Source organism: Balaenoptera borealis (genome assembly GCF_965194805.1).
Source record: "Balaenoptera borealis genome assembly, chromosome: 12".
In the NCBI taxonomy this organism is placed as follows: domain Eukaryota; kingdom Metazoa; phylum Chordata; class Mammalia; order Artiodactyla; family Balaenopteridae; genus Balaenoptera; species Balaenoptera borealis.
In genome coordinates, this window is record NC_138869.1 from 6,941,496 (window position 1) to 6,961,062 (window position 19,567).

Here is a 19,567-nt window from a genome sequence, read left to right on the forward strand (position 1 = left end):
TTTGTTGGCTCCTTCTCCTGCCAAGGGCTGTGGGGCTGTTTCCAGCCTGGACCGTTAGGAAGAGGGTTGCCGTGCACCTGCTGTGCCAATCTTTTGATGATCGTCTGCACACTTTTCTCTGGGGAGGTGCTGGCTGTCATGGGCTCCACTGTAGAGGCCACAGGATGCCTACTTAAAACCCGGTACTTGCCAGCTCACCTCCACTGATGGTGTACCAGATTTTGCTCACACCTGCCATGTATGGGAAGGCCTGTTTCCCCAGTTTATTTATTCAACAAATATTTATTGAGTGCCTACTGCATAGTTCTAGGTGCCAGGGATACAGCCGTAATCAAAATGGATGAAGTTGGTACCCCTCACGAGGCTTGTGTTCCGTGGGATCGGGGCGGGGGCAGGGGGCACACAGTCATTCATTACGTAAAATCTGCGTTGGATGGTGAAAAGCGCTAGGGAGAAAACTGAGCAGGGGCTGTGAAAACCAAGCAGGAGCAGCCAGACGTTCCCACCTTGGCTGGTGGGAGCTGTCTCGCAGGGGCGTTAGTGTGTGAGTGTGCCCTGCTCCCCCCCACCCCCCTGCCCCCGCCTTGGCCGAGGGCTCCCCAGCGAGTCTGGCCACACCCCCACCAGCACCACGTGGGCGTGTGGGGTGGTGTTTCTGCCATCTCGCCAAACCCGTGCCAGTCCTTCCTGCTGGGGACACGCCTCGGTCATGGAATGAGTAGTCTCTTGCCTCAATAGTGCGGGTCGCAGGCGGCTGCAGAACCTCTGTGGCGCACAGTAGGCGTTTCTTGTTGATCCCAAGTCCCCGGGTCAGCCGGGCTTGCTGCCCCAGGCTGGGAGTGGCTGCTGGGAGTCGCTGGTCTGGGACAGCCTCTGCCAGGGCGGCTGCCTCTGCAGCACGAGCTCGTTCCCGTCGCAGAAACAGGGCTCCGAGCGAAAGATGAGACGCGCACAGGAACTCTGGACCCGGGCTTAGAACCGGCTCAGCCACTGCTTTCTCCACGTTCTGCTGCCTGCCGGTCAGGAGGCCGGCCCGGGGTCGAGGGCTCCTCTTGATGGGCATTGCCGGGGGTGTGGGAAAGGCAGGGAGGAGGATGGGGTGGTCAAGACAGTGAAGCTACCCCAGGCCCCGGCCGGTGCTCCCCGTGCCTCATCTCAGTCCCCACACGACCTTACCATGAGTCCCTTCCCCTTCCCAGGGGAACATGGGCCCACAGGCCAGCAGTGAGTCAGTGGTGGGCCCAGCTCCGGATCCAGGTCCTTCGGTGCTTCAGGCGTCTCTGGCCTGGTCCAAGGCTCCCCCGGGGTGAGGCTGCTCTGTCCCTCACTATCTGTGAGACTTTAGGCAAATCACTTCACTGCTCTGGGCCTCAGTTTTCTCATCTGTAAAGTGGGCTTACCGAGGGCTCCCTCCTAGAGCGTGTTCTCACTGGGAGAAAGCTGGTGTCGGGCATCAGGCGCTGGGGTCTGCCGCGTAGCAGGGCTCCACTTACAGTGGTGTCCTGGTTGCTGAGGTTTCAGCCCTGGGGACTCTGCTGGGAGGGCGGCGGCCTCTGAGCTCCGGCCTGCTTCCCATTCACATGCCGAGCGGCTCTCCTGAGGCTGAGCCAAGCCGCCCCACCCCAGCCTCCTGCACCCTGAGCCTTCCGGAATCCCGGGTGCCTCCGTGAACTGGAAGTCAGAAGTCTGGGCTGTGAGCTTCCCTGGGGGAGGGTGAACGTCGTCTGCCTGACAGCACCTCCTCCGCGCCGCGCCAGGGGCTGTGTGGCCTCGGGGTCCCTTGTCCTGCAGCATCTGGAGCTTTCAGGAGGAACTTGCGTCTAGCCAAGGTCAGCTTTGCGTGGACTGGGGCCCTGCTGGGCCCTCCTTGTGTACTCCGGGGTCTCCACGCAGGGAAAGCGGGCTTGGGGCTGAGAAGTGCTGGGGACGAGCCAGCTTGGTCCTCAGAGGGTGAATCCGTGGGTGTGAGCCCTGCCTCTGCTGCCCTGGCTGTGTGACCTCAGGTGATGGACTCGCGCTCTCTGAGCCTCCGTGTCTGCAAGATGGAAGAGTAATCTCTGTCCCCCCAGGGTTACCGACAGGAGTAGGGAGAGGACGTCCGCTGGCTCAGAGCAGCTGCTGTGACTGTGAGCCCCTTCCTGTCCCTGCCTGAGGGCCCTGCACTCTGGGTGGTGGGGCACGGATTTGTTTTTGCTTAAGTGAACAGATGTGGGTCTTTTCTGGTGGCCAGGAGTTGGCCCGCTGTTGAAACGGCAAAGGGGCCAGGTCTCGTGCGGTTGGGTTGAGGGTGCTCAACTGCTTGCTGGCTGCTCCCACCCCGCCGGTCACTCCATCTCCCTCCAGATGTGCAGGGGGTGCTGCCCCCCCGCTGTTCCGTCCCTGCCCTGCGCCTTTGTTCCAGCGACTGCCCACGGAGTCAGCAAACCCCCGTCCTGAGGTCTCGCCTTCAGTGGCACAGCCTAGCTGCGGGGCTGACGTCCCAGAAACGGGGAGGGTCTCCTCCTTCACCCTCGCAGGGGCAGCGTTTATCACGTGGCTGTGGGTATCCCCGGACGTGAATCGATCGGTGCGTTAAAGCCTCGTGACACCCATGTGCGGGGGGACGGTCATTATGCCCGTTTCAGAGCTGAGGTGACTGAGGCACAGGGAGGTTACGTGAATGTCCAGGGTCACTGAAGGCAGCGAAGCAGATGTTTGTCGACCACTGACTCTCGGCCTTTGCCCCAGCACCTCCCAGGGTTTGCCCAGCTGCCTGGCACGAGTAGGTATTTTCCTGTTGTCAGCAGATCGAGGCTCCAGGGCTGCTCCGTGTCCCCAGCCCAGGAGGGGCAAAGCAGGGCCCAGGGCCGGGCTGGCAGGTCCCCAGCCCCAGAGTCTGAGATTCTGGGGTTCTCTGGGGTCCATATGGTGGAGGGTGAGGGGGGCAGAATGAGCCAGTCTGGCTGGGGGGAGCCTGCCTGCCTGGGTCCAGTGCTCCCAGAAGGTGACGGGGTGGGCGGGGAGAGCAGGAGACAAGCTGTCTTGTCTCCCTTCCAGCCCCCCACTCCCTGCCCCACTCGAGTACTCATTCATGATAGTTCATGGGCCCCGTGCTCTGGACCAGACTGTATCGGGGGCTGGGGATGCAGTGGGAACCAGAGCGGTGGAGACCTCCCCGCCCAGCACACTCCTGCCCGGGGTGGGGGTGTCTGCCGTGACGCGCAGGCCTGGGACGGACGCGAGCAAAGCCAGGTGCCCCCCGTGAGGCAGCTGGTGGAGGGGAGCCGCTGGCCGTGGGGACGAGGACACAGCTGCAGCCGCTCCCCGGCTCCAATTGTCGCCCTGGAGTGGGGGGCCCAGCGTGGCCCATCACTTTAAGTTTTCTGAAAGAAGCCTAGGATCTGGAATTTTAGATAAAATCTCCCCGTTTGTAAATGTTGGCAACTAATTCACATATATCAAAGCCTCAGTAAAGCATGAAGTGGGCACCGGTTTGCTGCCACAGTTGAGACTCACAGAGCGCCAGCTGCTTCTCATTATACGTCTGGGTCGCAGAGGCCCAGAGGCGGGCAGGGGGCCGGCAGAGACTCACAGCGAGCTCCGAGGGTGGGGTCCCCAAAGTTCTGACTCCTAGGCCAGTGTACTCCCCGCCAGACCTCCCTGCCCAGCAGAGTCAAAGCCCAGGAAACAGGTGGCACAGGCTCAAAGCCCCTGGAGAGAGTCACCGAGGGGACGGCAGGGTGAGGACACAGCAGCAGTGGGAGCTGTCACCCCAGGCCCGGAGGGGAGCTGTGGCCTTAGGTAGAGGTGGCCACACCTGAGTCGGGGCCAGGCTCCATCAGCAGCGGGCAGGGCGGAAGGTGGATCTGGGGCGGCAGGTTTGGGGGCTGCAGAGGCACCGGGATCTACAGGACCCCACCTCCCAGGCCCAGGTGCGGCAGCATGCTTCCTGAGATGGGCGACCCCAGGTCAGTGGCTGAGGGCGGCTTGTGGTCAGTCCCATCCTGGAAGTGTCGGAGCCACTCGCTGACCCCCAGGGGAGGGGAGATGCCTCAGGAGTCGGGGCAGAGGTCCGGGCCGGAGGCAGAAAACGATCGGCCAGGCTTTTGTTTTTTCCCCCCCGGTTGGCCTCACTTGGCAGGTGGGCAGCCGGGGGGTGGTGGGTGATCACCTGGGGAAGGTCTCATTATTCCTTGTCCGTCACCGCTTGGCCTCTGAAGCCCGGATGCAGGAACAGAGAGGCCGAGGGTGTTGCCTGAGATGGCTCAGCCAGTGGGAAGCAGAGCAGGGTTCTGGCTTCCTAGCTCTGCTTCCACCTACACCCAGTTTAGGGTCCTCAGTGTGGGGGTGTCTCCTGGGCCCCTTGATTGGGGCTCATTGCTTCACTTTGAATATTCACCAGTCACTCTGCAGGCTGCAGGGGGAGTGGGACAAAGGATGGAGATATTTGGGGCGGGGAGGGGAAGAGATCTGGTCAAGGTCTAGTTGGGGCCGTGGCCCAGGTATGTGGGTTAAGAGAAATGGAAAGTTGCTGGTTGGGGTCACTGGGAATTTGGTCTAGAAGAGCCCCAACCTGGCCCCATGGCATCCCACTTGGGAACGCTAGGAGCCTGAGGTCACAGACTTGCCGCCCCCAGACCCCTGGCCAGTACAGCCCTCCCACCCAACCCCCCGCCTCATCTGATGACTGACCCCAGGGTGCCCACTGCCTGTTCCCCAGGCAGGATTTCCATGTTGCCACTGCCCGGCCCAGTACTGCCACCTGGGGCTTCGCAGGAAGCCACGCTAGTGACCTGCTTCCTGTTTGCCTCTTAAGAGGAGAAAAAAAACATGTCTAGTTTTTTTTTTTTTTTTTTTTAAATTTTATTTATTTATTTTTATTTTTGGCTGCATTGGGTCTCCGTTGCTGCGTGAGGGCTTTCTCTAGTTGCGGTGAGCGGGGGCTACTCTTCATTGCAGTGCGTGGGTTTCAGTAGTTGTGGCACGCAGGCTCAGTAGTTGTGGCTCACAGGCTATAGAGCACAGGCTCAGTAGCTGTGGCGCACGGGCTTAGTTGCTCCGCGGCATGTGGGATCTTCCCAGACCAGGGCTCAAACCCGTGTCCCATGCATTGGCAGGCAGATTCTTAACCACTGCGCCACCAGGGAAGTCCCACATGTCTAGTTTTTTATGTGATATTTTCAATTTTTGTATTTTTTTAACCAATCACTTTCATTAAGGTGGGAAATAAGGTTATGTTTACGTTTCTCTTATAGTAAATACTGGCCGGGGAAAACCAAAATTGCCTTAAGGTTAAACATCATCTCTTATTAAACTGTGTGCATGTACGATGGACTGGTAATTAAATTAAACTATCTGGAAAGAACAGTAAAATAGAATTAAGTCGTTTACAAGATTCATCTATAAAACAAAGCGCTATCCCAAGAAGCGAAATGCCATCAAACTCTGGTTTGAGCCATAGCATAGTCTGGGGTAGCTGCGGTTTCTTCAACGAATAATGAAAGAGAGAAAATTCGCAGTTCTTTCTGAGGAGGAACAGAATGCGTCCCAAGTGTCTTGGCGAAGTTCTGGAAGTCCACACGTTTGATTTGTGTGAAGTGTGAGTTACATTGGAAGGCTGTGCTGGGTGGGGCTGGGGGTCCGTGGAGGGGTCCGTGGAGGCCTCTGGGCGCACAGCAGGGGGTGGACGCGGCTGGCGGCGGAGGCGAGCGTGGGGGAGGGAGGGACAGCTCTCCTTTTAGGTGAAGGCCAGCCTGATGGGCGTCCAGCCTCGGTCGCACGCTCTGTGCTAGAAGGATGCTTGCAGTGGTGTGATTCTAGACTGATCTCCCGGTGACTCGTTCATTCTTAGGACGTGAGCTGTCCACTCCCGTGTCCAAGTGCTTGGATCTCTTTGTTCTGTCCTTGTGCTGGGAAAGTTATCTTCTCAGAAAATGAGGCTGGTCCCATTCAGTTTTTCAGCATTTGCCTGCAGGTTCCATGTGGCCGGTGACTCTTTCTGGGGCAGCATCCTCTAACCCAGATGCCAGGGCCGCATAGTCCTCTTGAACAGAGCTGAGCTTGTCACAAGTCTTTGCACTGCACCCGATCAGGGCAGCCTGTTTTTGTACAAGCGGCTTTTCTCATTGATTGTGAAAGTACCAACAGACGTAGCCCATTAAAATGCCCATGACAGACGCACATCCCCCGCTCCCTGGGAGGCCATGGAGGGAGGGTAGGGCCTGTGCACGGGCCATCCAACCCTCACACCCCCCACCTCCCAGAGCTTCCCGGGGACCAGCCTGAAGCCAAGCACCGTGGGGCCTCAGGGCCCCTCCACATGAGCAAAGCCCGCTGTCGAGTCCCCTCGTAACTGTGGCTTCACCAGCCGCAGTGCACCAGCATCCCGGAGTCCCACCTGGGACCCCAGCCGCCACCTGGCAGCTGGGACAGACCCTCTAAGGGCAAGGGGCTCAGGGAAGAAGTCTCAGCCCCATAATGGTCCAGTGCTTGCTCTTCTTTCTCTCTGGTTTGAGATACAGTGTGTGCGCGGGCATGTGCGCATGTGTGCGTGATGGAAACATTTCAGCCTTGACACAGTGTGTTGCAACGGAGAAATAAAGACATCTCCTGTAGTACTACACACTGTGGTCCTACACCTGCCACAGTTACCAGTTCCCTTGTGCCATATTTGTATTCTCCACTTGCCCCCAAAGTGTAACGTATAGCCCGTTTAGTAAAGTACTATTTTATCAGGGATGGTGAGATCTTTTTTGGTTCATATTTGGTTGTTTTATCTCTTGAATTTCCTTCTTTCTGAAAGTATTTATTAAAGTATACTGTAGATACTCTTGCATATCTTTTAATCTAGATTAATATAACAGTCCTCCCTTAAAATTTTTTTTATATCTGACTATGTAGTTTTATAAAGTTATTATGTATGTAAAGCACACGCATCTTCATAAAATAGCTCAGTGGGTTCCAGGCAGCTCCTCTCAAGTCAAGATATAAAACATCTCAAGCACTCCAGAAGTTTCCTGGTGTGCCTTCTCAGCCAATTCTACTCTCCCTCCCCCCACTGCCCCCCACCCCTCACGGAAACCACGAGGCTGACTTTTATCACCATCAGTGACTCCTGCCTATTCTTGAATTCATTTTGTGTAGTGGGAACCATATGGTATGATTTTGCTTGCGTTTAACTTCTTTAGCTCAAGATCCTGTGTTTGAGACTCATCCAGTCTCTTGCATGTAACAGTAATTCACTTAAAAAAGTTGCTCTTTATTTTTCCATCGTAGGAATAAATCATAGTTTATTGATCTGTCCTAGTGTGGATGGAGGTTTGGGCTGTTTTCAGTGTGGGGCTGTGATGAATACAGTGGCTGTGGACATTCTGTGTGAATTTCCGTCGGGTATTTACCCAGAAGTGGAATTGCTGTATCGGAGGGTTTGGCATCTTTAGCTGACACTGCCAGACAAGTTTTCCGAAGCATCACCAATTTCCGTTCCCCCCCAGCCACGAGTGAAAGTCTGTGCCGACACTGGATGTGGTCTGTCTTTTTCATTGTCGCCAACCTGATGGCTGTGTAGTGGGATCTCACTGTGGTTTTAATTTGCATTCCCTCATAACTTATTACGTTGAACACACTCTCGTGTTACTGTTGGAATCCTGTTGTTCTTTGCCCGTTTCTGAATTAGGTTTCTTTGTCTTGCCGATTTCTAGGAGCTCTTGATAGATTCTGGTGATGCGTCTTTTGTTGGATCGCAAGTTCCTTATCTTGCTCTCTGACATTTCTTTCTGCTCTCGTGAGGACATTTTCTGATGAGCACCTTGCACGTGCCGTCTTCTGAGGAACACAGATTCCTAGGTTTAAGGAAATACAATTTACTGATCTTTACTTTTCTGTTATTGTGTTTTGTGTCCTTTTCAAGAAACCTTTGTCTACCCCAGAGTCATGAAGATATTTTCCTGTGTTACAGTCTAGATATTTTAACTTGTTTCACCTTTCACATTAGATCACATTGAGATTTGTTTCTCTGGACGGTTGTGAGTAGGAGTCAGAACCCATTCTTTTTTCAGGTGGATGTTCAATTGCCCCCTTGCTGGGTGTGGTAAAGACCGTCTTCCCCCACTGCACTGTTACCTTAGGAACCAAGTGCAGACGAGTAGGTCTCTTCTGGCCGCTCTGTTCTGTTCTGTTGTCAAGCCGTCTTTGCACACTGCCTCGATTTGCTGGAGTCCTCCAGTCATTTCTGATATCTGGTCGTGTGGCTGCCCCCGGCTGGGGCGTGTGATCTGGGCTGCTGCCTGCTCACCTGTAAAACCGTGGTGGGCATAGGACCCTCTTCCTAGAGCTGGAGGGAAGGTGCCGTGGCTGCAGGTTGGGGCCCGCCAGGCGGCTCGGCCAGGCCAGAGATCCAGCTAGTCAGCCAGGGTGGCCCAGCGTCTCCCAGGCCGGGCTGGGGTGGTGAGCAGGTGGGCGGGGTGCTGACTTGGGCGGGAGGAGGAAGCTAGGCTGGGGGAGGTGCTGCAAAGGGCAGGGGGGGGCTGGGGGCTGTCCTGCCCCGGGTGATGGATGAAGGCATCTCTAAGGGGCTAGGTTGGGTGGGCCCAGCAGGTGGGCTCGGCCCAGCAGCTCCTGTTGGTTCTCGGCCGTCGTGTCCGGGATCCTGGGGCAGGAAGGCAACGCTCAGGATCCTTCTTGTTTGTCCATCTTCTAGTCATTGTAAAAGGACTCCCGGCACCACCAGCGTCTGCGGGGGACAACCCTGCCCCCCCTCTCAAGAATACAGAACATCAGAGCTGCAGCACTCCCTGGGCTGTTTGCTCAGGCCCCGCAAACATCCTGTCCAAACAGGGTGCTGGTGGAGGTGGCCGCTCATCACCCCGCAGGTGTAGCATTTTTTGCAGCATTTCCGAAGCCACCATTCTTTCGGGCTCTGATGTCCGGGAGAGGGGACTGCCTAGAGGGGTCATGACCTCCAGGTCGGATTGTTCTGGGCACCCACTGCCTGTGATCAAAGGAGGTTAGAGTCCCTGGAATCTCAGGACCTTTTTATAACAGCATGTTTCTTGACTAGGTAGTACCTGCCCACGATAAGGAAAACACATAAAAGATACAAAAGAGGTAAACAGTGGATGTCAGCTTGCTCCCTCCCTCCCCAGGGCCCGGTCCCTCCCTGAGACACCCGCTGCTACCCGTTTCTGGGACCTCCTTCCAGAAATCCTTCACATATGTCCACGTGTTACTTTAAAAAAGAGCAACAGTGACTTGTTATACATACTGTTCAGCATTGAGCCTGTCTTCTTCATTCTTTGTGATATATTTGGAAACTGTTCCACAGAAGTGAGTGAAGATCTAACGCGTTCTTTTTAACACTTGCATGAGATTGGGCGGATATAACACCCATCATTTAATCACTGCCCTGTCGATGGGGGTTGGTTGTTTCTGGATCTTTGCTGTCACAAATTCGGACGCAGCCAGGATCCGTGACTTGCATGTCTGTGCCCGCGGCACGTCTGTCAGCCGTTAGATTTCTAGAAGGGGAAGTGCTGGGTCACTTTTTTGTTTTTACACTGCAATGCATTATGTTCTCTTTATTGTGGTAAAATACACATAACATAGATTTGGCCATTTTAACTTTTTTTTTTTTTTCCTTTAAAGCAAGGCAATGCTTTTTTTTTTTTAATTTATTTTTTATTTATTTATTGTTGGCTGTGTTGGGTCTTCGTTTCTGTGCGAGGGCTTTCTCCAGTTGCGGCAAGCGGGGGCCATTCTTCATCGCGGTGCGCGGGCCTCTCACTATCGTGGCCTCTCTTGTTGCGGAGCACAGGCTCCAGACGCGCAGGCTCAGTAGTTGTGGCTCACGGGCCCAGTTGCCCTGCGGCATGTGGGATCGTCCCAGACCAGGGCTCGAACCCGTGTCCCCTGCATTGGCAGGCAGATTCTCAACCACTGCGCCACCAGGGAAGCCCCTTAACTATTTTTAAGTGTACTGATCCATGGCGTTAAGAACATTCACACTGTTGTGCAGCCATCACCACCATCATCTCCAGAACTTTCTCATCTTCCCAAACTGAAGCTCTGTCCCCTTTAAACGCTAACTCCCCATCCCCCTCTCCCTGTCCCTGGTAACCTCTATCTTGCTTTCTGTCTCTGTGAATTGGCCTATTCTAGGGCCCTTATATAAGTAGAATCATATAATAGTTGTCCTTTTGTGTCTGGCTTGTATCACTTTTTGGGTCACATTTTTAAAAGACTCTTTGCCTCTTTAGTCTTAGAATTTTCTAATCATACTACGTTTTCCAGTAATATTTTTGTCATGGAGTATTTGTGAGTAGAAGAGCGTAAGGGACTGTCTCAACAGTTAAAGAAGGGCACCCACCAAGGCACCAGCCGTGGGGACAGAAGCCATGGCTGCTGTGACCTCCTCCCTGGTTACCACTGTCCTGGCTTCTGTGAGCACGAGTTCCTTCCTTTTCTTTACAGTTTTACCACCTCAACAGGTGCTTTGCTTTCCTCTGGGTTTGAACTTCACATGAAAGGCAGTGCGCAGTGTCCTTTTGTGACTGCTTCTCCCCTGAGGCCGTGTCCCCGTGGTTCACCGTGTGGTCACCAGGTGCCCACTTGCACAGCGTGGTCATGCCCTAGTATCCACCTTCTCCTGTCCTTGGGCGCTCGGGTTGTTTCCAGTTTGGAGCTACTGTTTGTGGGTCCCCAGGTGGAGACTACGGGCGCCCGTTTCTCCTGGGTGTGGACCTGGGGGTGAAATCACCACGTCATTGCGTTTGCGTGTCTCCGCTTTCCTGGATGATGGTAGATCATTTTCCAAAGTGGATTTATCCTCCCTCCACTCCTCAGGGGTGTCAGAGGCGGGACTCCTGCCAGAGTCAAGGTCGTGCTCTCTGGCTGGCAGGGCCTGGTGTCCTGACTCTGAGGGGCAGCCCGTGGGGACGCATCTGGGAGCCAGGCTGATCCCGGCCCGGGTCACCCACGAGGCTGGTGAGAGCCTGCCAGCCAGCGTGCAGCTGTCACAGTGGGAGGTGGCCTTCACCTCTCTGGCCACGGTGCTCGTGCCTAACCGGCAGGCAAGGAAGGCCATGCCCCCTCTGGCCGAGCGCAGGCAAAGTGGACGGAAATGGGGGAGTCCATGAAAACCCAGAGCAGAGCAGGGAGGGATCGCTGGACGCCCCTCCTGCCTCTTCTGCTGGAGGGATTACTGTCCTGTCCATCCTTCTATCAGCCTGTTCCTCTGTAATTAATTAATTAACTGAAGAGTAGTCACCAAACACCTTCTGTGTGCCGGGGGCGGGGAGGTACTGCCTACTGAGCTCCTGTTCTTTGCCAGACACTGGCTTCTCCCCTCCCCGCTTTGTGAAATGCGGGCGGGAGGGGTGGTTTGCCCATTTCACCGGCAAGGACACCGAGGCTTGAGGATGAGTGACTTGGCTACGTCCCGCAGGCAGGGAGGGGTGCCCTGGCTGAACGCCTGTGCTCGGGGTGATGGGACAGACACGCCCAGGCTCACCTCTGAGACTCAGTAGAAACTGCTATGTGGAGGTGATGTGTGTGAGTGTAAAGGTCTGCTCCCTCCTTTTCCTAAGTCTGTGCCATTGGGCTGTGTATTTATACATCTGGGAGATCAACGTAATTGTCCGATTTCACGTTGTCAGTGTGAGCTTTGCATGGGATGGTATACACCACGGGCCTGGGGTGCTCCACCCAGCCCCAGGTTTTATCAAGTACCAGGTCTGTGCCGGGCACTGGGGACCCTGAAATGACTGCGACCCGTTCTTGGCCCCCGAGACCCTCTCCCTCTGGTGTCTGAGGCTGGCATGTCCCTGGCAGTGACGTTGTGTATGTACCAAGTGCTGCTGTGAATGAGACTGAAGGAGGGGCTGTTTGTTCTGCCCGGGACGGAGGTGGATGCTGGCGGGACCACAGAGGATGGAGAGGCAGGGAGTGGTGTGCAGATTGGCTTGTTAAGGCTGGGTAGTTGGGCAGGGTAGAGGAAGGGCGTTCCCAGCTTGGCGCGGCATGTGCAAAGATACGGTGGCACAGAGAAGCCTGCTAGCTGGTGGCAGAAGAGCTGAGACGTGAGTCTGGGCTGTGATGTGAGGGCCCCGATCGTCGCTCCAGGCAGGGGTGCTTTATCCTGCAGGGCAGTGGCCTTCCAGTGGGGTCCGTGGACCACAGGGCTCCCCGAGATGACTCTGAGCTGGCGAAGGCCAGGGCGTTACGAGCAAAACTAAGTAGGGTGCTGCAATGAGGGTTGGGGTGCAGGTTAGTTTAGATTCAAAAGTCAGGGAGATCCTGCCTGAGGAGATGAGAGCCCCCCAAACAAGGACAGCCCTGTAGAGAGTGGGGGTGGGGCAGGGCTCAGGGAAAGGGCAGAGAATTCCAGGCAGAAAGTACAGTGCGTGCAAAGGCCCTGGGGCAGGAAGAGCCTGAGGGGTTCAAGTGGAGAGAGTGAGTGAGAAAGGAGACGCGGTGGGGAGGTCACAGGGCCATACCAGGTAGGTCTTGGTAAAGAAAGGGGGGACTCGGGGGGGCTCTAGGCCGTGGAGAGACACAGTCCGATTCATACTTGTGAATGGTCATTCTGACGCCATCTGGAAGATGGACCAGAGGAGGACACAGGGGAGCAGGGTACCTCTCGGGCCCAAGAGATGGTGGCAGAGTGAGGGGCGAGGTGGTGACGGCGGTGACTTTGGAGGTGGCCCTGCGGGTGACGGATGGGAGGAGGGAGGTGAGGAGGAAGGAGAACGGGCCCAGGAGGGTCCTGAGGTTGGCACAGGGAAGACCAGGGGAGAGGTGGTCCAGGGAAAATCGGCTGCTGAACAGATTCTGGCCGTGGGATTGCCGGGGATGCCCGGTGGTGGTCGCTTAGCCAGCTGTGTGTTTGCAGGAGACGGACATGAAGGAGGGCACCCAGGTGCGGTCAGCCAGGCTGGGGCGTGGACGGGGAGGAGAAGAGGCCCTGGGGCTCAAACTCTGAGGGGTTAGAGAGAGACAGAGGCTGGGGCCTCGGAGTGGGTGGTCAGGGAGGGGGCCTGGGGGTGGGCCTCTGGACGAGCAGCAGGGGTACACACCTTGTGGGCTTCTCCCGGGCCCCTCTCCCACGCCTTGGACGGTACCGGGCAGCGCCGCGCTTGGCCCCTGTGCTGATTCCCCCTCCCGCTCCAAGTGGGCGGCCCTCCCCAGCATAAGGGGTCACGCCCCTGAGTTCCTTTGTCTGGAAAGAGGGGAAGCCAGGATGGGAAAGGCCAGGAGAGAATGGAGGGCAGGCCGCCAAGTGCAGGCTGAAACCTGCATCTGCTCGGGAGGGGCAGGAAGGGAGCCCCATTCAGTTCACAGGGAAGTAGAGCCTCCTCAGGCTGGTGCTTAGATTCGCAGAGAGGGCTTCCAGGATCGGCTGCATCAAGCTGCCCATGCACAGACAGGAAGCTGAGGCCGGAGAGGAGAAATTAAGGCTTGGGACTTCTGACTCCCCGCCTGATCTAGAGTGAGCCTAGCAACGGTACTCACCATAATACCTGTGGGGATGAAAGTGCCTGGACTCACGCCTGGCTCGTGGCGAGCACCAGTGCATTCCAGCCGTTACTGTTCCCCTGATAGGGCACCCATCTCGCGTCATCTGGCTGAGACCCAGGGGTCTGTTGGAATCTCCTAATCTCTGTAAGACAATCTTGGAGAAGGCTTAGGGAGAAAAAGTCCAGTCCAGTAAAAGAAAGGACGTTCTGAGCTGAGCTATGCAGAAAGGGACAAGCTGCCTGGGCGGAGCTAGATCCCCACCACCAGAGGTATTCAAACAAGGTGAGACCCCCGCGTGCACGGAGTGTGATGAGAGAGGATTAAGCATGGCATGGTGGCGTCACTCTCAGGGGCCACAGAGACTCAAGTCACAACTCTGACATTGTAGGGGAAGAAACAGACAAATGAAAAAGTAAGCTCATAAATAAACACGAGGGTTTCACTTAGTGATAAATGCTGTGTGGAGACTGGAAAGTGAGTGATATGACCAAACTGGGGCTGTCTTTTGCCATACAGGTATTTTAGACTTTTATCCAGTCGATTGTATTAAGGTTTTCCTTTTTGCTTGTGGATTTTATTTCTTTTTTTCCCCCAGCTTCATTGAGATGTAATTGACCTATAGTATTGTGTAAGTTTAAGGTGTACAATGTGATGCTTTGATATACACATGTGTAGTGAAATGATTATTACAATAAAGTTCCCACACCTGTCACCCCACACAGTTACCATTTTCTCTTGTTCTTGTTTGTGGTGAGAACATTTAAGACCTACTCTCATTGGAACTCTCAAGTTGTTAGCTATAAGCACTGTGCGGTGCATTAGATCTCGGAACTTACTCGTGTTGTAACTGGAAGTGTGTGCCCTTTGACCCACATCTGTCCATTCCTCCAACCTGCTCTCCCCCAGTTCTTGGCAAACATTCTACTCTGTTTCTATGAGTTTGGCTTTTTTAGATTTCACATATAAGTGATATTACAGAATTTGTCTTTCTCTGTCTGAGTTATTTCACTTAGCATAATGACCTCAAGGTCCATCCATGTTGTTACAAAAGGCAAGATTTCCTTCCTTTTTATGGCTGAATAATATTCCATTGTGTGTGTGTGTGTACACCACATTTTCCTTATCCGTTCATCCATTGATGGACACTTAGGTTGTTTCCATGTCTTGGCTATTGGCTATTGTGAATAATTTGATGAACATGGGGATGCAGGTATCTTTTTAAGTTAGTATTTTCATTTTCTTCAGATAAATACCCAGAAGTGGGATTGCTGGATCGTACGATAGTTCTAGTTTTAATTTTTTTGAGGAGCCTCCATAATGTTTTCTATAGTGGCTGCACCAATTTACATTCCCATCAACAGTGCATGAGGGTTCCCTTTTTTCTACATCTTCACCAACGCTTGCTATCTCTCGTCTTTTTGATAGTAGCCATTCTAACAGGTGTGAGGTGATATCTCTTTATGGTTTTGATTTACATTTCTCTGATGATTAGTGATGTTGAGCACCTTTTCACATACCTATTGGCCATTTATGTCTTTGGAAAAATGTCTCTTTTGGTCCTTCGCCCATTTTTTAATATATATATATATATATATTTTTTGCTATTGAGTTTTATGAGTTCCTTATATATTTTGTATGTTAACCCCCTTATCAGATACATGGTTTGAAAATATTTTCTCCCATTCCGTAAATTGTCGTTTAATTTTATTGTTTCTTTTGCCATACAGAAGCTTTTAAGTTTGATGTAGTCCCACCTGTTGATTTTTGCTTTCATTGCTTGTGTTTTTGGTGTCATTACCAAAAATTTGTTGTGAAAACCAATGTTAAGGATCTTTCCCCCCTATGATTTCTTCTAGGAGTTGTATGGTTTCAGTAATTCATTTTGAGTTGATATTTGTATATGGTGTGAGACAAGAGTACAACATCATTCTTTGGTGGATTTTATTTCTGAAGAAGTCTCTCTTTATCCTAAAATTATATTCCTTGGTTTTCTTCTAATATTGACTTCATAGATTTGGAATTTATTTTTGTGTGTGATGTGTGGTAGAGCCCAACATCAGATAGTCAATCCTTTCCCCGTTGAGTGTGAATGCCACTTTTATTATATACTAAATTCCCATATGCACATCATCCTGTTTCTGAATTTTATTCTGTTCCGTTGATCTCCTTGTCTTTTTAATTATTAAAACTTTAAAGTATGCTCTCTTCTTTTCTTTTTGGAAATTTTCTCAGGTATTTTTAGACATTTCCTAGTTGGGATGAATTTTAGAATCAACTTGACAAATTTCATGACGAATTATTTTGGGACTCTGGGATTCCACTTAAGTTGTAGGTTAAATAAAGGAAAATTGACATCTTTACGGTATTGAATCTTCCCATCTAGACACATGGTATATATTTCTAACAAAGTAAACTGTTATATATCTATGAGATAATTTTTTTTCTTCATGTAGATTTAGTGTGTTTACATAGATTGATTTCCAGGTTTATTTCTTTTTTCAGTGGGATTTTTTTGTCTTACCTTTTCTATTTAATTGTTGCTGGTGTATAGGACAGCCACTAATTTGTGTATGTTGATTTTGTTTTTGGCCACCATATGATAATAATAATAAATTAGTATTCATTTAAGTACGGTGTTAATATCGATACCTTTGGATTTTCTAGAAAGATGAACTTGTAACATCTGCAAATAATGACTGTCATCTCTTCTAATACTCCTGCTGCTGCTTTTTTTCTTGCTTTATTGCATCTGCTAGCATCTCTAGGACACTGTTAAACAGTAGTGTCAGTAGGTACTTTTGTCATATTTCTGACTTCAGTGTGGTGTGTGTCTAATGTTTCTCCACTGGGGTGTGATGTTGCTACTTGTTTTTGGTAGACACTGGTTATCAAGAATTTTTTTTTTTCCTCCTGGTGCCTCAGAGCAGCCCTCAGGTTGATACTGAAGCTTATTTCCCTGGTTTTCAGAAGGAAAATTGAAACTCAGAAGAGCTCAATGACTTGAAACGCCCACTAAGCCAGTGAAGAGGATGATTCTTAGTGAGCTCTTTCTGTTCCTAGAATCTTGCAGGCTGCTGACATTTTTTGGTGCATTTCTTCCTCAGCCCTGCCAGGTTATGTGAACTGCTCAAGGACATTTAGAGATCCTTGTAGGCTTCAGCAGCTGTGCAGCTGTAGGTCCTCATAACAGAGCAGGACATTGAGTCTCTAGGGAGGAAAAATGGCTATACATGGTAGTACTAAGATGTGGACCGAGGTTCAAAGTTATTCTGTGACACCCTGGTGCTCCTCAGCATGTATGTAGGTGTCTGAGATGGGCTTCATCTTTGAATGTCGGAGGCAAATGGCTGCATTAATTGCATTCCTTATTTCCTGGTTCCTTATCATCTTAGCAAGACTCTCTTCTTTTTAGTTGATGTATTTATTCCCTTTTATCCCCTTTCCCCATTGCCATTTCTCCCTCCGCCTACCCTAGGCAACCGTTCTCTTCAATCTGTGTGGGTTTCTTTTTTTGTGTGTGTGTGTGTGTGTGTTCATGCAAATGTGTGTTGTAATTTTGCATGCAGTCTTTTCAATTCATGTAATGGATCTCACTTGGTTTTTTCCTGTTTCCCCCCAGCGCTCTGTCCTTTGCTGCTCTGTGTTGCTGTGTGTACGTGTGTCCAGCTTCATGATGTTGTGTGTACGTCTCGTCTGCCATTTCCGACGTCTGTGGAGTCCTCCGTGGAGGACGTCCCCGTGTTCTATTCATACTCCTCCAGTGATGGACATCCAGGCTCCCGCCAGCCCACTTCCATAAATCACACTGAAGTGAGCATCCTGGTACTGGTTACACATGGGTCCAGGTAACAACTTCCCTGCCATACACACCCGGGAGCAGGACCACTGGGTCCTGGGCGATGCCTGTGTTTAATTGTGTAAGAGGTGCTGGGTCTGCCTCCAGACTGGCTGCTCCAGTCACCACTCCCACAGCCCAGGGCACGAGGGTTCGCACCTGTGCCTGGCATCTGTCACTCTTTCTCATTTTTCCAGTTTCAGAGGTATTTTACTTTGGGGTTGGTTTTTCTCATGTTAATTTTCAGGAGGTTACTGTATTTCTCAATAGCAATTCTTTGTCAGTTTTAGAACATTCCAAAACCATCTCTTAACCTGTCAGCAGTCTGTTATATTTCTCCACAGAGTTCTTTGTTATACAGAGAATTTTAATTTTGAGGTAGGAAAATTCATCCATTTTTTAACTTACGGTCTGTGCCTTTGAGTTTTAAGACATTCTCCCAACCCCCGACTCCTGCCCTCCCCGGTCACAGGTATTTTCCCCAGGAGCTTTCCTCGATGCTGTCACTATTTCTTAGGTCTTGTCCTGTCTTGGTGTCTTCTCTGGTCCCTTGGAAGCAGAGCCTGAGTTGGGGGTTCTCGTGCACGTGGTTCATTTGGAGGAGCTGCCCAGGGAGGGGGGCAGGGAAGGAGCTGGTAATGCTCCTGGTCGCACGGGGAGCGCTGGAGCGGGAGTGGCCGCACGGGGCTGTCCCCTTTGAGACGGGCTTGGCCCTTGAGGCCCCACTACTCAGTGATTGGCCGTCCTCCTCCCAGCCCTCTCCCCCTGGGTAGACTTGCCCTCCCAGGCAGCTCTGCGGAGAAGGCTGTGCTTGTGAGCTGCTGGGGGGGCAACGGGCGCAGGCAGCGGGTCAGTGAGTTCCCGGTCCAATAGTGCGTGGGGATCTGGCCCAGCGCTAGCAGCGTCTACTACCCCCGCTGGGCCTAGACACCTGGGAGCCGTGCACCTCCTCCAGCTGGTGACCCTGCCCGTGTTACCACCCGCAGTGTCTACGAAGGACCTGATCGAGACGTGCTGTGCGGCCGGGCAGCAGTGGGCCATTGACAACGACGAGTGCCTGGACATCCCCGAGAGCGGCGCTGAGAGCGATGTGTGCAGGTAGGGTGGGCGCCGGCTCCATGCCCCTGCGTCCTCCTCCCCACCCCGGGCCCCGCACTGCCAGGTGAGCACCACTCCACCTGCGTCCAGGTGCCCGCAGGTGGCTGGATGGGGCTGCCTGGCCGGCTGGCCGGGCTCTCTCCGGGTGTGGGGAGCCCGAGACGGGCCCCAGGAGTGAACTAACCGTGCAGACTTCTCGCCGGCCTGGCGAGCACGGTCAGAAGAGCACACGTTGGGACCGCTGTCACCTGGGGACAGCCAGGTGCTTCTCTTACCAGGTGCTGCGTTGCTGCTGGGAGGTCTCAGCCCACTCAAATTTCCCACCTCAGCCTTGAGCCGGGGCCGTCAGCCCTCTTTCTTTCCCCACTTTGCAACCCTGGGGTCTCAGGAAGGCTGGCCTCTCCCCGTGCTCTGCTGTCTGTGCTGGCGGCTTCTTCTGACAACAGTGTTCTCCGCAAAGGAAGCAGTCATACCCACACCCTCCCTGTGCCAGGCCCGGGCGACATCCTGCTCAGCCGTTCACCCCTTCTTTATTCCAGGGATGCCATCTTGTCCAGCCTACTCCTCTTTCCAGATAAGGAAGATAAGGTTCAGAGAGGTGATGTGATTCACCCAAAGCCACACAGCTCGTTGGGAGCTTGGCCAGGATTAGACTCCACGTTTCCTCTTGTCCAGCCCACAATGCCTCCGTTAGAAACATTTAAATTCTAGCCTTGTCCCTTTCCTTTCCCTTTGGTCATCCCACCAGTTTGGGCTGCCTAGGAGTTAGAGCATGCCGCATTCAGGAGGCTTGAACTAGTGCGTGCTTGTATCCCTCTTGTGATGGGACACTCACTACTTCATAGCCAGCCGGTTCCATCACCGGCTGGCCCTTGCTGGGACACGCCCTTCCTCAAGTGAAGCTGAACCCCTTCCTCAAGTGGGACTGAAGCCCACCTTTTCAGCCCCGTTTTGTGTGCTGGCCCATCAGCTGTCTCTGCCCGGGGCAGCCCTACAGTTATTGGAGGCATGACCAGGGACCCTGGCGGTCCCAGGACGACCGCCCAGCCCTTCCTGAGATTGGGTCTCCCTTTCCTTCTCAGCCCTGTCAGGGGGCTTGGAGTACTGACCCCCTCCCTCATCGGTCAGGGACACAGAGCCCAG

The 19,567-nt window shown here is 53.1% G+C and overlaps 1 protein-coding gene and 1 pseudogene across 5 annotated transcripts in view; both read left to right on the forward strand.

Annotated features, from left to right (window-relative positions):
• Positions 1-19,567, forward strand: part of FBLN2 (fibulin 2) — a 76,569-nt gene that overhangs the window by 34,980 nt on the left and 22,022 nt on the right. For all 4 annotated transcript variants that reach the window (XM_082345196.1, XM_082345197.1, XM_082345198.1 and 1 more), the window contains exon 3: positions 18,313-18,424. In XM_082345196.1, the coding sequence (XP_082201322.1) occupies positions 18,313-18,424 (112 nt within the window). The remainder of the gene's footprint in view (positions 1-18,312; positions 18,425-19,567) is intronic.
• The window catches only part of LOC309607107 (shieldin complex subunit 3 pseudogene), a 296,341-nt pseudogene that overhangs the window by 1,031 nt on the left and 275,743 nt on the right, over positions 1-19,567 (forward strand). The window lies entirely within an intron of this gene.